General features: G+C 41.9%; 1 protein-coding gene across 3 annotated transcripts in view; it reads right to left on the bottom strand.

Annotated features, from left to right (window-relative positions):
* camkmt (calmodulin-lysine N-methyltransferase) overlaps positions 1-16,183 on the bottom strand; it is a 438,953-nt gene that overhangs the window by 21,236 nt on the left and 401,534 nt on the right. For 2 of the 3 annotated variants that reach the window (XM_068045207.1, XM_068045206.1), the window contains exon 10: positions 12,605-12,736. The exons of the other annotated variant lie outside the window; for it this stretch is intronic. In XM_068045207.1, the coding sequence (XP_067901308.1) occupies positions 12,605-12,736 (132 nt within the window). The remainder of the gene's footprint in view (positions 1-12,604; positions 12,737-16,183) is intronic. 3 annotated transcript variants of the gene reach the window in all.

A 16,183-nucleotide genomic window follows, 5' to 3' on the forward strand; every position in this document is an offset into this window, starting at 1 on the left:
TCATTTATTACCTCAGCCACGTCCTCTGCCTCCATGCAAAGGTCTTCTATTTGGTCCCTTTTTAACTATTTATATGTCTATAGAAGTCTTTTGGATTTCTTGTGTTAGCTGCTAGTCTATTCTCATACTCAATTTTTGTCCCTTTTCACTTCTCCTCTAAACTTTCTCACTTGTATTATCATCTGTCATAAGCATCCTTTTTCTGCTTCACCTTACTTTCCATCTCTTTCGTCATCCTGGGAGCTCCGGTTTTGGTTGTCCTACCTTTCCCCCTTGTGGGAATGTAATTAGACTGTATCCGAACCATACCCGTTGTTCGATTTATATTTTTCCTGCTACGTACTGGTCGTAACCATCCAATCCTTCTTAGATACAGCGGTGGTGCTAGATGAGTGGAGAGTTGCAAATGTTGCACCCTTGTTCAAAAAAGGGTGCAAGAATAAACCCAGCAACTACAGGCCAACCTCGGTGATGGGGAAACTTGGATTCCAATTTACCTGGGCCAGATCTGTTCCCAACCTGCTGGAATTGACTCTCCTCCAATTATGTATTTTTACTCTAGACTGCTCCTTGACCTTTTCCATAGCTTACCTAAACCTTATGCTACAATAATCACTGCTCCCTAAATGGTCCCCTGCTGACAAATGCTCCATTTGACCCACCTCATTCCCCGGAACTAGATCCAGCAATGCCTCATTCCTTGTTGGGGCGGAAATGTACTGATCAAGAAAGTTCTCCTGTATACTGTTACGGAATTTCCATTTTTTGTGTTAAAACTTGGGAATCTATATTTTTAAAAACTTAAAGGATTTCATGGACATTGAAACATCTGGAGATAGCTGAACTTTATGGATGCTTTTTTAAAAAAAAAGAAAGGTCAACACGAGGTTCCTGGTTTTGACCAGTAAACAAAAACTGGAAACCAGGTGATTTCAAGCAAACACCACAGGGGGTTGGACTTATGAGCTATGCTTTGTTGTGACAAGAGAGAATTTATGACTAGCATGTGACTTGCCTGGAGAAGTAGTTTCATTTTGAACTTTTAAAAGCCAGTGGGTTTGAACTAAAGCAGGCAATTGGACTTTGAGATGGACCTGCCATCAGAAGAAAGATATTACCTCTCTTTGAAGAATCCCTGCTCTCGAAAAGCAAAAGCTTGTATGAATTGGTACTGTCACCTCCTATAATTTTTGTAGAAACCCTGAATATTTGCAGAAACCTTGCATCTCCAAATAAACTTTGTATCATATGTGTGTGAGAACTGGCACCTGTTGCTGCACATCTGATGGAAGACCTATGTGAAGCCATTTGCAGTTGAATTTCTTTGCCTACTCAAAACAGACTATTCATCAACCTTGCCTGTAAAGGCTCCTGGTGGGCAATTATTCGACTTTGGGACACCTCATCAAACCAAAGGACTTCCTTCCATATCTTTAAGTGAAAGTTATTTCTTTTATTCCTTCCATTTCTTTGTAACAGCTGTAAAAAAAAAATCCCTTTTTTTCCCTGGTTAGCCGGTTTTTGGATGTATATGCGTGTGCTTGAGGGCTAGGATAATAATATGGGGCTTTAATATTTCAATTTGCATATATATATTTACTTCATTATTGGTTAAGACTTAATTTTATAATAAATGGATAATTTTGTTGTTTATTAAAGAAAACTGGCTGGTGTGCTTTATTCTGGGGACAAATAGAGTATCTAATTGGCTGTTTCGCTAAGTGGGAAAATTTATTAATATGCTGTGACCTGTGGAGAAATGGGACTGAATTAACAGTGCATTCCTGCAGCCTTGGTCGTAACAATAGACTTCAGAAATTCTTCCCACTCTCTGCCCTTTACACTATTATCTCAGTCTACATGTGGATAATTGAAGTCCCCCAATATCACTACTGCATAGCTCTTGCACATCTCTGTAATTTCCATACAAATTTGCTCCTACATATGCTTTCCACTAGTTGGAGGCCTATAGAATACACGCAGTAATGTAATAGCACCTCTATTGTTTCTTATATGAAGAAGGAGGTGGTGACAGGTTTTCTTGAGTTTTGGATATTTTATTGCACCATTCATTGGGAGCGGGTGTCAAGTCTCCCAAATTTGAACCACATCATGAAAATTGCATAGAATTGCCAACTAAATTGAAGTTCAAAAATCAGACTCGAGCTAAACCACAAAAAAAACTCCCTCAGTCTCTGTGCTTCGGGGAAGTGATTTTTTTTTTTTGAGTTAACCCAATACTACCAAGATGAAGATGGCATTGTTCTACATGTAGTACACAGAGTCTATTAAAATGTCAGTTTGCTATGATTGCTTGTAGAGTCATAGAGCTTGTACTTTCACAGAAAGTACTCTCTTGTAGTCTATTAAGACAAACAGTACAATAAGGTTACCCTAAGCAGCAGCAGGGGAGTTAGCCAAAGGTGCATTTGAAGAAGTAGATTTTAAAGAACCTTTTGAAGGTGGGGGAAGATGTAACGGGGGGGGTGGGGGGGGAGGGCCAGTTTAGGGAGAAATTTCTAGAGTGCGTGGCAAGATGACCGAATGCAGTGTTAAAGAGGAAGGAAGAGAAATATGCAACATGTCAAAGCTAGAAAGTAGTGGGTGAAGGAGCCACATAGGGTTGGGATTGGCTGCAGAGGTAGAGTGGAGTGAAGTCATAAAGGTATTTATAGACCAGCATGAAAAGCTTGAAATCAATGTGATGAGAGATCAGGACCAGCAACCATCAAACTAAAGCCCAACTTTGTCCAAGACTTCAATAAAGCTCCCATATCTAGAAAAGTAAGTGGCAAGCTGGAACGATTTGGTGCTACATATAGCACAAACTACAAAAGTCAGCTTTGGCAATGCTGCTTTAGATTTCACTCTGCAGCTATTATAAATAGTGATAACAGTGAAAGCAAAAACTATGGTCACCAGCAGCGTGGCTGGCACAGCACGAAAATGCTCAGAGGGGCTATAACTAAGGCTGTTGTGGGAGAAGGGAAAACTTACAAAGTAGATGATACGCTACTGAGGTTGTGATTAAGTCACATTGTTGGACCAGAGTAGATAGACCACTGCACTTGCAATAACTATGTTATGCTTGACCGGGGGGGGTGCTTGACATTGAGTGACAAAAGTAGAAATATTATTCCTTCCCCCTGCCCTGACAACTCTTACTTTGATAAATTCAGCTGACAAATGTATTTTTGAAAAAGTGACAAATTTAATAATATGCACTGGAACAGGGAACATGCAAAATAACAGCAGGTTTAATGCTGCTTGCTGTGACGGGGAAGAAATAACCAATGAATTGCGACTTGCAACTAATTGTTGGCTGATTTGCACTGTTCTGCGTTGTGATCGCGTGGTTTCCGCCTGGTGCTCCGGTTTCCTCCCACAGCCAAAGACTTGCAGGTTGACAGGTAAATTGGCCATTGTAAATTGCCCCGAGTGTAGGTAAGTGGTCGGGGAATTGAGGGGATGTGGGAGGAATATGGGATTAACGTAGGTTTAGTATAAATGGGCAGTTGATGGTCGGCACAGACTCGGTGGGCCGAAGGGCCTGTTTCAGTGCTGTATCTCTAAAAAAAAAAAGGTAGCTCACCCTCAACCTCCCCATGAACTTCAAGAAAATGCTGCATTGGCACTGTTAAATTAATCAAATTCATACAGAAAGTTTGGGCTGGTATTTAACAGCATAAGGGTCTTTTTAATTATGAGATTTATGGGAATGACTAATATTGTAGATTCTCAGTCTTGCAGGTAGTAAATTGCTCAGAGACATTTTTAAATTCTTTTCTTACTTTTCCATTGTTTTCTTTCTCAATCCATTTTTTCTTACCCTCTCTTTATTTCTCGTACTCTGCCTGATTTGACTTTAATTTACCCCATTTTTTCCTCCATCTAGGGGGTTTTACTACATTAAAGGTGCTATACAAATGCAAGTTGTTGTTGTTGTTTCTTTCTCAATCTTTAAATTTCATTGGTTAAGGAAATACACTGTTGGTTCCATCATTCACCAAGTTCCTAGATGTTCGGTAACCAGCTCACACTCCCAGCAATTTTCATCGCCAAAATTATTTGAGCTGAAGGGTGAGGAAAAAGGTCTAACTAGTGGGGCATGCTGCGAGATGCCCCACTCTAGCACCAATAAATCGATGTCAATCAGCAAGATGGAACAGATAAAGGAGATGCCTGGGATTACTGGCCATCCATTGAAAGTATCCCGTCAATATGAATCTTTCAACGGACAAGGCTAATCACGCAGTCATACTTAACTCACATTTGTTTGAATACATGTCAAAATGCTTCATTTTACTTGTATAAAATGTGGTTTTGCCAGTGACTTGATACTATAGGCAATTGTGGATATTCCACTTTCAAAAGGACACTGGAAGAATTGAGATTAGTATTCAGAGCTCTAAGATACAAAGAGATTCACAAAGAAATTAATTTATTTTAATTTGACAAAAGATTGGGAAAGGCTACTCTTCCAAATCTTTAAAATGGGAGGTGAATTTAATGAAAATATTGTATTGTACTTGGACCATGATCACAGAACTAGAGGACAATAGTACAAAATTAGCAAGCCTCAAGCAAAACGAGAGATTAGAATCATAAATACCATAAATTAATGGGTATGTGGAATAAACTCCCAAATAAAAGCAGTCTGTTATACCAATACAGCTGCAAAAAAAGTGAATTAAAACATTTAAAGAAGGCATTGAAGGCTATGTTATGAATCGACATTAATGATCAAACACCCAATAAAACACAATGACTTGTCCATTTCTGAGACCATACTGTAGAATTTAACTTGTCAGTGTTGCAATTACAGGTTGAAAAGTTGGATTAATATTCTGGAATTTTATTCAGGGAAAGATTTGACACAGTAATTTGGCCTCAGTTATTGGTAGCATTCTCACCTCCAAGGAGTGTATATAATGGGCAAATGAGTCACAACATGCAGCTCCCACATACCTTCTAGGTCTAGATCATAAACATTATGGGCAGAGTCCTGGCAGCAAGTTGTCTGCCTGCCTATCAACCTTCTCAGCCAATGAATACGGAATGGAGAAGGAAAGATGGATGGGAAAAAATAAAATGGGTTCAAAATTGATATAAAAAATGCACAAATAAGCTTTTTTTATGCATGAGGGCTCAAAATGTTGTGATTGTAGTCTTTCATGCTGTAATACCACTAAGAAGATGATATATTATTAAACATTTGAATACATTTCAAGCAGTAAAAAAATTGGTTTTAAGTAAATTTGATAGCCCTACTCCTACTCTGTTGTCAGTTTCATGAATTCATCTATTAAGGCTACTCATACAACTTCAGCTGAACGTGACAGCAATTCCTGAATAGTAAAAAAAATTACGTCCTTTTCTACAAAACATTACAATATTATACACACAGTACTCTATCACAGTAGACAAGAGCATGTAGGAATAGCTAAAACAGATTGGTGCTGACTGTGTGCCTAGTCATATATTAAAGTGACTCTTTAGATCTCATTTAATCCAAAAGTCTAGAATTAAATCTATTGACAATTACCTGTCAATAACAATGGGTGTTAGGAGCTTGCCGACTGACAGAAAATGTTATTTGAATGGGTTGTGTTGTGAGAGAATGCAGAGCAGGAAATATCATACCAAATTAAGCACTCTTGACCTAAATCTTGTAGTGTCTGACACAGATATTTACCACAACAGCTGTGAAGTATTGTTGGAGCTTTAGCAGTCTGGAATGGAGACCTGCACAAAAACCGAAAACAGAGCCCAGTGATCAGGTGAGTTTTCAGCATATTATACACTGGACATTGTGTTTCCTGGCAGCCAACTGCAGATTTCTTTCATCAAATCTTCAGTAAAGATGTCACATTGAGAAAATATGGGAATAACACCAATGGAGTAATCTTGCCAAGAGAAAGGGTTAAGACTATTCTTTCCAGAGTTACTCCCTCTACTCCTAAACAGATACAGATCCACAGGCACCAGTGCTTGCTCCTGTGAGTGTCAGCAGGTTGTTTAACAGCCGATCTTGTCCTCACCTAGCACCTACATCACTATCACAGCTAACATCAGTTAGTTCAACACCCTCCACAAATTAAATCTGATATTTGTGGCCTGTAAAGCTCAAGATCACATCAAACAACATATTTATCAAGCACATTTGTGGGGTATCACTCAAATCGTTTATTTATAGTTTTCTGATTTTCTTCCCCTCTGTTCCCAAGATAGCGGTATATGCTAGAATATGATTCTATAGGCGTCAATAGCTCCCCGATACTATTCCAACTGGCTACCTTTAGTGAAGATAAAATAGTTGAAATCTTAAATGAAAATGTTATAAAAGTGCTCACTAGAACGGATATTATTAAATTTGCTCTTTAATTTTACAGATACCCTTCAGCAGTAGCACAAGCAAGTTATTAAATGGACAAAAACAAAATACCGCAGAAGCTGCAAATCCGAGGTAAAAACAGAAAATGCTGGAAATACCCTCAGCAGGTCATGCAGCAACTGCGGAAAGAGAAACAGAGTTAATGGCCAGAATTTAATAATGAGGCGGTGGCCCTGTCCACCGCTGGAAAGCTGGGGGCACGCCTGCCTCCAGCAGGCCTGGCAGTCATGCTGCTATTTTGCATGGCTCAGACAATTAATCACTTGCAGTCATGACCTCCGTCCCTCTGAGACAGGATGTACCGCCTCCAAGACACTGCTGGGACTGCACACAGTGAGAACAGCCAAGATGGACGCCAGCCTCGGAACAGGTATGTGGGGTCGGGGTTCACCGGGCCCAACAGTGGGGGGAATTGGGAAGGCTGAGTGGGGGGGCCTCCGTGGGGCTCAGGGTGCCCGATCAGGAGGGGCTCACCACCCGACCGCAAGGTGGTCACGAGGTATTACTGGGCAGCCTCTTCAGGTGGCGAAGTGCCCATTGCCGCTTGCAAAATACCAGCAGCGGCGAGCAGAGGCCCTTAACTGACCATTAAATGGTACACTTAAGGACCACAATTGGTCTAAGAGCAGGCAAACAGCATGCCTCCTCCCCCACCACTGTTAAGATAGCAGCAGGGGCGGGTAGGCAACAGGCACAGTGGCTCCGCCATCCTACACGATTTTACGCTCCCCCACCTCCTAGCCCTATCCCACGGTGGATTGGGGGAGCATAAAATTCTGGCCAATGTTTTAGGTTGAAGAAAAGTTAGAAAAGTAATAGGTTTTAAGCAAGTGAAAGGGGAAAGAGTGAAAAATGAATAACCAGGAAGGTCATTGGTTTGGTGCAAGACAGGAGAGATTAAATGACAAAAGAGTTGGTGGTCCAGAGCCAAAGGGAGCAGTAATGGGACAACTAAAGAAACAAAATCTATGTCTAGAGGAGGTGTGAATGGCAGAATGCTACTCACAATGTGGTCTGTTCTACATTGGGGAGTCCAAAGAGAGATTGGATGACCATTTTGCAGAACACCTCCGTTCAGTCTGCAAGCGTGACCCTGAGCCTCTGGTCGCCTGTCATTTTAATTCTATACCTTGCTCTCATGCTGATCGCTCTGTCCTCAGCCTCCTGCAGTGTTCCAATGAAGCTCAACTTAAGCTCGAAGAACAGCACCTCCTCTTTCGAGGCACTTCACAACCTTTTGGACTCAACATTGAGTTCAACCATTTCAGATGGTAATCTCTTCCCCATGTTCGTTCCTTTGCAGGTTTCAGTTTTACTCTAATTATTCTCTTGTTTTTGCTTTCAGCGGCAGCTGTTCATCATTCTGCTACTCATATCTCCTCCAGACACACATTTTGGTTCTTTACTTGTCCCACTACCACTCCCTTTGGTTCTGCACGGCCAACTCTTTTGCTAGTTCATCTGTCCTGTCTTCCAACCTATCACAGGCCTTCTCTTTTGCTCTTTTTCCACCTTTCCCCACCCCCCCTCACCCCACCTTTCACATGCTTAAAATCTATTACAATTCTAACTTTTCCCATTTCTGATGAAAGGTCATCGACCTGAAACGTTAATTCTGTTTCTTTCTCCACAGATGCTGCCTGACCTGCTGAGTATTTCCAGCATTTCTTGTTTTTATATTAAATAGACAATCCAGATCCCATCTAACATCTCCAACACTACCACTATTGAAATCAACTAATTCACCACTTATCAGAGACTAGATCTGAGACCGTAAGTATACTCAATGTTCCAGAGAATTTTGAAGCCAGAAAGCTTGATAATTTTGGGGGATTTAAGACTAACAAATGCTAGTTCGCCTCCTGTGATGACTCAGCAAGTTCATCCAATGAATTGTTGTGCCATTATACAAGGATAGTCCCGGGTTCAATGCTGTGATAAGTTAACTGACCTCAGCTGGCAGTAGGGGAATTACAATTGATTCTAGTGTTTTTGAGGTGAGGATAGGAGCACTTGAATAGCCTCCTTAAACTCACCATCAAAGTTCACCCGTCATTAATATCCACTTGGCGAGGTACTGGAGTCATCCTGTGTTCTACCTCTTGAAGTAGTCAACAGCTTCAGCAGAGTAAAGGAGGGTAAGCAAACTGGGGAGAGGGAGCTACTGCTGGAGACCAAGGACAACATTTATGGGGCAATGCCATTATGGTGGAAGTACTGCTGGTGAGAACTGGAGGACATCGGTGTGCATATTATTCTCCCTCTGCATAGTATATGTCACATAAAATGCTATATATCATACTTTAATATATTCAAGAAATGTCAGTATGCACAAACATCATACATACTTTCTTACAAATGCAGAACAATCTCAAAATGCTGTGTGCTTCTGAGCAGCAAGCTGAAACTGATCGTTTCCTTGAATACAAAAAAATTCAATGAAACTCAAAAAGTATCCTCAGGTTATGTTTACTTCTAGAAATTAGACTTTCTGGCTTTAAAGAACATGTCAGTTTAATATATAGTTCCACCTTAACAGTGGAACAACTCGTTGCATAGATTTGTTGCATAGTATGCCTTTGACCATTGACATGCTGTTCTCCCTTCGTCAGATACAGGAGAAATGCCGTGAACAACAGATGCCCCTCTACATTGCTTTCATTGATCTCACCAAAGCCTTTGACCTCGTCAGCAGACGTGGTCTCTTCAGACTACTAGAAAAGATCGGATGTCCACCAAAGCTACTAAGTATCATCACCTCATTCCATGACAATATGAAAGGCACAATTCAACATGGTGGCTCCTCATCAGAGCCCTTTCCTATCCTGAGTGGTGTGAAACAGGGCTGTGTTCTCGCACCCACACTTTTTGGGATTTTCTTCTCCCTGCTGCTTTCACATGCGTTCAAATCCTCTGAAGAAGGAATTTTCCTCCACACAAGATCAGGGTGCAGGTTGTTCAACCTTGCCCGTCTAAGAGCGAAGTCCAAAGTACGGAAAGTCCTCATCAGGGAACTCCTCTTTGCTGACGATGCTGCTTTAACATCTCACACTGAAGAGTGCCTGCAGAGTCTCATCGACAGGTTTGCGGCTGCCTGCAATGAATTTGGCCTAACCATCAGCCTCAAGAAAACGAACATCATGGGGCAGGACGTCAGAAATGCTTCATCCATCAATATTGGCGACCACGCTCTGGAAGTGGTTCAAGAGTTCACCTACCTAGGCTCAACTATCACCAGTAACCTGTCTCTAGATGCAGAAATCAACAAGCGCATGGGTAAGGCTTCCACTGCTATGTCCAGACTGGCCAAGAGTGTGGGAAAATGGCGCACTGACACGGAACACAAAAGTCCGAGTGTATCAGGCCTGTGTCCTCAGTACCTTGCTCTATGGCAGCGAGGCCTGGACAACGTATGCCAGCCAAGAGCGACGTCTCAATTCATTCCATCTTCGCTGCCTTCGGAGAATACTTGGCATCAGGTGGCAGGACTATATCTCCAACACAGAAGTCCTTGAAGCGGCCAACACCCCCAGCTTATACACACTACTGAGTCAGCGGCGCTTGAGATGGCTTGGCCATGTGAGCCGCATGGAAGATGGCAGGATCCCCAAAGACACATTGTACAGCAAGCTCGCCACTGGTATCAGACCCACCGGCCGTCCATGTCTCCGCTATAAAGACGTCTGCAAACGCGACATGAAATCGTGTGACATTGATCACAAGTCGTGGGAGTCAGTTGCCAGCATTCGCCAGAGCTGGCGGGCAGCCATAAAGACAGGGCTAAATTGTGGCGAGTCGAAGAGACTTAGTAGTTGGCAGGAAAAAAGACAGAGGCGCAAGGGGAGAGCCAACTGTGCAACAGCCCCGACAAACAAATTTCTCTGCAGCACCTGTGGAAGAGCCTGTCACTCCAGAATTGGCCTTTATAGCCACTCCAGGCGCTGCTTCACAAACCACTGACCACCTCCAGGCGCGTATCCATTGTCTCTCGAGATAAGGAGGCCCAAAAGAAAGAATGCCTTTGTCATTATGAAACAACACATACTGTGAGATGTACCTTGGGAGATCTGACCATAACAAAAAAAAATGTTAAATTTTTGGGCAAATCACATTTCAAGTGGTACACTGGGTAGATTCTTCAACTGGTGGGATAGTGCCATTGGTACTATTAGGGCATGCAGGAAAGAGTGATTGCACCTGGCATCTCCTATTTTTCATCTGCATGCTGCCCCTCCAATTGGTGTATCTTACGTACTAACTTGCTATGTATTCTCTCCATAAAGCATAGTTGCCATTGTTACATAGGCAAACTCAGTAGACAATTTGTTAACAGCAAGATCCCACAAACAACAGCGAGATGTATGATCAGTTAATCTCTTCAATGATATTGGTTGAGGGATTAACATTGGCCAACACACCAGTGTAAGTCCCCTGCTCTTCTTCAAATGGCTCTTTTGCATTCACCTAAGAGGGCAGACATGTCTCATTCAAAAGATGGCACCTTCAGCAGTGCAGCATTCCCTTAGCACTGCATTTAAGTGTTAACCTGGATTACATGCTCAAGTCCTGCAGTGGGAACACATGACTTTCTGACACAGGTGCGAGTGCTACCACTGAGTTGAACTCAAAGGCAGGTAGGAATGGTGGTAATGGAAGACGTGGTGAGGTACAGTTAGACGTTAGATCAGCTGACCCCTATTGTGCTATAAACAGGCGTGGAACTAGCAGAGAGCAGTGCCATGGAACTGGACCATGGGGGAAGAGGTGTTTGAGGAGGTGTATTGAAGGCAAGGAGAGGTCGAGAAGAATGAGGAGAGACAATGAGTTGCAGTCACATAAGTTGTTATTGGTGACTATCGCTGGTGAAGTTTTGATGCTGTTGGTGGGGTGGGAGCCTGATTGGATATATTGAGAAAGGAATAGTGGAAGCGCAGTAGATATAGATACATTTTTTAAAAAATTCAATTGCGACTGGAAGACTAAAAAACATAGATTCAAAGGAATCAAGCTTCATACAACGTGAGGAACCATGCTTTTTTCTCTCATGGAGTAATTGTGTGAAATGGACTTCTGCCAAAATCAGGACACTTTTGCATTTGCATTTGTTTCATTCAGATTGCAAGAAACTGGAGTCCATCTGCCAACACTCTGCATTTTCATTGCTAAAACCAAAGAAAACTGGATCAATTCTTCCAATTCTATAAATGCAGAAACTGTAGAACTGACACTGGAGTCCTGAAATCTGAACAGGCTCTGTCATAAATACATCTCTAGTTACTGTTGATTCACTGAGCTCCTTTAAATAGAAGTTACATGATTGTTTAGCAAGAAATGGGATTGAAAGCTATGGGGATGAATTTAGTTTACAGAAAACATATGGAATGTTATTTGATACATGGGTAGAACATTTGGAGGAAGCACTTTTTTTGGGAAGGTTCCAGGTTTGATTTCTGTCCTGTGCTGAGCTTGCAGCTTTTAGTTACTGTGGAAGAACAGCAGTTACAATCGGCATCAATCCCACTGGGCTAGGAAAAGTATAAAAAAAAAAATCAGCCAAAGTTCCTACTTCTGATTATAGCTGGGCAGTTGCATGTGTAAACATTAGTTGAGGATAGGACTGGGGTTTGCTGTGATGCCCCACATAGTTGAACTGCCTTCAAACATAAGGATTGGTTATTTGGGCAATGCATCAGAGGACAACCAGCACCCAGTAAGAGTAAGTCCTTTTAGTGGAGAGAAATTGATCACTTACTGAATCATGTGGGCTCAAACAGACCAGGTCAAACATGCATATGCTCAGAACTGCTGATCAGTGTCACTAAGATATCACACAGGGCCAATGTAAAAGCTCATGATTAACAGTGAGGGGTGGACACCACTCATCAGGTGGCAAACACAGTCAGACTTTGCACAGGTTACTGGCTGACAGAATGCCAGTCAGTACAAATCCCAGCATAATAATAAAAAATTGGAATTGTCATCCTAAAGATTATGTAGAAAGTGTTAATAAACACTTCCTATAATGAACAGCTTTAGGCAAGTTAGTCTGAGAGGATTTGCTGCACAAGAACATAATTAATATAATAAAGGAGGAGATGCCGGGGGATATTGTAGTCAAAAGCATTTAAGGTATCTGCCAAAAAACTCTAGTGATCCCTTCTTAATGCAAAATGGATTGTGATGCTACTCTAATGTCAGGAGAGCTCTGACCTTGAGATGAAAGTTCCAAACATGGTCATCGTAATTCACAAGCCTCTGGGCACTTAAACAGGCTTTCTCTGCAAGGCTGCAGAACTGGTTTAAAGTACCGCCTCTCTGAGGGGCAAACACAAGCACTTTCCCCTAGAAAGAAAATACAATTATGAATGATTACTGATCATTGACATGAATATTTCATTCCTGCCAGTGATACAATATAATGCTCCACAGCTAAGCACAAAAAACATGGATTAACATGTTACATTGTAATGTACACCTCACTTAAAGACTAGATTAATCTCAACATTTGGAAATGAAAGCATGGGCTCAAATAATATACACAATACTTCTGATAATTTGAATTCACCTTTAGCACTTAAAAAAATTCAACTATCCAATAATTTGAATTGAGCAACATAAATGAGACAGCAAAGTGGGAACTTAAAACAAAGTTAACCAATAATTTGAATTAAGTAATTTTGAAGAGTAGACGGTAGAAACTTTATTTACATATAGAGTTATAGAGTCATTTATGGCATAGAAGGAGGCCATTCAGCCCATCGAGTCCATGACTGCTCTCCACAAAGCAAGTCAGTTAGTTCCACTCCCCCGCTCAATCCCTGTTGCCCTGCAAGTTTATTCCCCTTAAGTGCTCATCCAATTTCCTTTTGAAATCATTCATCGTCTCTGCTTCCACCACCCTTGTAGGCAGCGAGTTCCAGGTCATCACACTCGCTGTGTCAAAAAGTTCTTCCTCACATTCCCCTGCATATCTTGCCTAAAACATTCAATCTGTGTCCCCTAGTCCTTGTACCTTGTTAATGGTGACAGTTTTTCCTTGTCTAACTTATCTAAGCCTGTCATAATCTTGCACACCTCTATCAAATCTCCCCTCAATCTCCTTTGTTCCAGGAAGAACAATCCCAGTTTTTCCAACCTAACCTTGTAACTAAAATCCCCCATTCCTGAAACCATTCTGGTAAATCTCCTCTGCACCTTCTCAAGGACCTTCACATCCTTCCTAAAGTGTGGTGACCAGAACTGAACGCAATACTCTAGTTGGGGCCAAACCAAAGCTTTATACAGGTTCAGCATAACTTCCTTGCTTTTCTACTCTATGCTTCTATTTATGAAGCCCAAAATCCCATATGCCTTGCGAACCACTCTCTCACTATGTCCTGCCACCTTCAAAGATCAATGCACAGGCACCCCCAGGTCCCTCTGTTCCTGCACATTCTTTAGAAGTGTGCCATTAAGTCTATATTGCCTCCCCCTATCCCTTCTGCTAAAATACATCACCTCGCACTTCTCCATATTAAATTCCATTTGTCACTTGTCTGCCCATTCTGCTAAGCTATCTATACCCTGTTTCAGCCGGTTCATATCACCCTCACTATTTGCCACTCCTCCAAGTTTGGCATCATCAGCAAATTTTGAAATTCCATTCTATATTCCAAGATCCAAGTAATTTATATATAGCAGAAAAAGCACTGGTCTGAGCACTGACCCTTGGACACCACTGTCTGCCATCCACCAGTCTGATAAACAACCAGATATGACTCACTGTTTTCTGTCCTTAAGCCAAATTTTTATCCGAGCTCTCATTGACCCTCCTATTCCATGAGCCTCAAATTTGTTAACCAGCCTTTTATGTGGTACTTTATCAAATGCTTTCTTAAAATCCATACAAACAACATCCACTTCATTCCCTTCATCAACCTTCACTGTTACTTCATCAAAAAATTCAATTAGAATAGTTAAGCATGGTCTGCCTTTTACAAATCCATGCTGGCTATCCTTAATTATCTCAAAAATCTTCAAGTACTTGTTGATTTTCCCTTACTGTTTCTAAAAACTTATCCTCCACTGATGCTAAACTTAATGGCCTGTAGTTGCTAGGACTGTCCTTACAACCTTTCTTGAATAAGGGTGTAAGGACACATTTGCCACTCTCCAACCTCTGGCACCTCCCCCATATCTAGAGAAGATTGAAAGATTATGGCAAGTCCTTCTGCTAACTCCACCTCCACTTCCTTTAGCAACCTGGGATGCAAGCCATCCGGACTGAGTGACTTATCAACCCTAAGCAAAGCCAGCCTTTTCAGTTCCTCCTCCCTCTCAATTTTTACCCTATCCATTGCCTCTACTCTCTCCACTTCTACTGATATTTTGTCAGATTCCTCTTCTTGTAAACACCGATACAAAGTACTCATTAAGTATTCTAGCCTTGCCCTGTGCCTTTAAGTATATATGACCCTTAGTCCCGAATAGGCCCCACTCTACCTCTTACTACCCACATACTATTTAGAAACATAGAAAATAGGAGCAGGAGTAGGCCATTTGGCCCTTCGAGCCTGCTCCACCATTCATGATCATGGCTGATCATCCAACCTGTTCCCGCTTTTGCCCCATACCCTTTGATCCCTTTACAGCCAAGAGCTATATCTAACTCCTTCTTGAAAACATACAATGTTTTGGCCTCAACTGCTTTCTATGGTAGTGAATTCCACAGGCTCACCTCTCTGGGTGAAGAAATTTCTCATCATCTCAGTACTGAAAGGTTTACCCTGTATCCTTAGACTATGACCCCTGGTTCTGGACTCCCCCACCATCGAGAACATCCTTCCTGCATCTACCCTGTCAAGTCCTGTTAGAATTTTATAGGGTTCGATGAGATTCCCCCCTCACTCTTCTGAACTCCAGTAAATATAATCCTAACCGACTCAATCTCTCCTCATACGTCAGTCCCACCATCCCAGGAATCAGTCTGTAAACCTTCGCTGCACTTCCTCATTAGCAAGAACATCCTTCCTCAGATAAGGAGACCAAAACTGCGCACAATATTCCAGGTGTGGCCTCACCAAGGCCCTGTATAATTGCAGCAAGACATCCCTGCTCCTGTACTCGAATCCTATCGCTATGAAGGCCAACATACCATTTGCCTTTTTTACTGTCTGTTGGATCTGCATGCTTACCTTCAGCGACTGGTGTACGAGAACACCCAGGTCTCGCTGCATATTCCGCTCTCTCAGTTTATAGCCATTCAGATAATAATCTGCCTTTCTGTTTTTGCTACCAAAGTGGATAACCTCACATTTATCCACATTATACTGCATCTGCCATGCATTAGCCCACTCACTCAACATGTACAAATCACCCTGAAGCCTCTCTGCATCCTCCTCACAACTCACCCTCCCAAGCAGTTTTGTGTCATCTGCAAATTTGGAGATATTACATTTAGTTCCCTCATCTAAATCATTAATATATATTGTGAATAGCTGGGGTCCTAGCACCGATCCCTGCGGTACCCCACTAGTCACTGCCTGCCATTCGGAAAAAGACCCACTTATCCCTACTCTTTGTTTCCTGTCTGCCAACCAATTTTCTATCCATCGCAATACACTACCCCCAATCCCATGTGCTTTAATTTTACATGCTAATCTCTATGTGGGACTTTGTCGAAAGCCTTCTGAAAGTCCAAATAAACCACGTCCACTGGCTCCCCCTCATCAACTCTACTAGTTACATCCTCGAAGAATTCTAGTAGATCTGTCAAGCATGATTTCCCTTTCGTAAATCCATGTTGACTCT

Source organism: Heterodontus francisci, chromosome 13, assembly GCF_036365525.1.
Source record: "Heterodontus francisci isolate sHetFra1 chromosome 13, sHetFra1.hap1, whole genome shotgun sequence".
In the NCBI taxonomy this organism is placed as follows: domain Eukaryota; kingdom Metazoa; phylum Chordata; class Chondrichthyes; order Heterodontiformes; family Heterodontidae; genus Heterodontus; species Heterodontus francisci.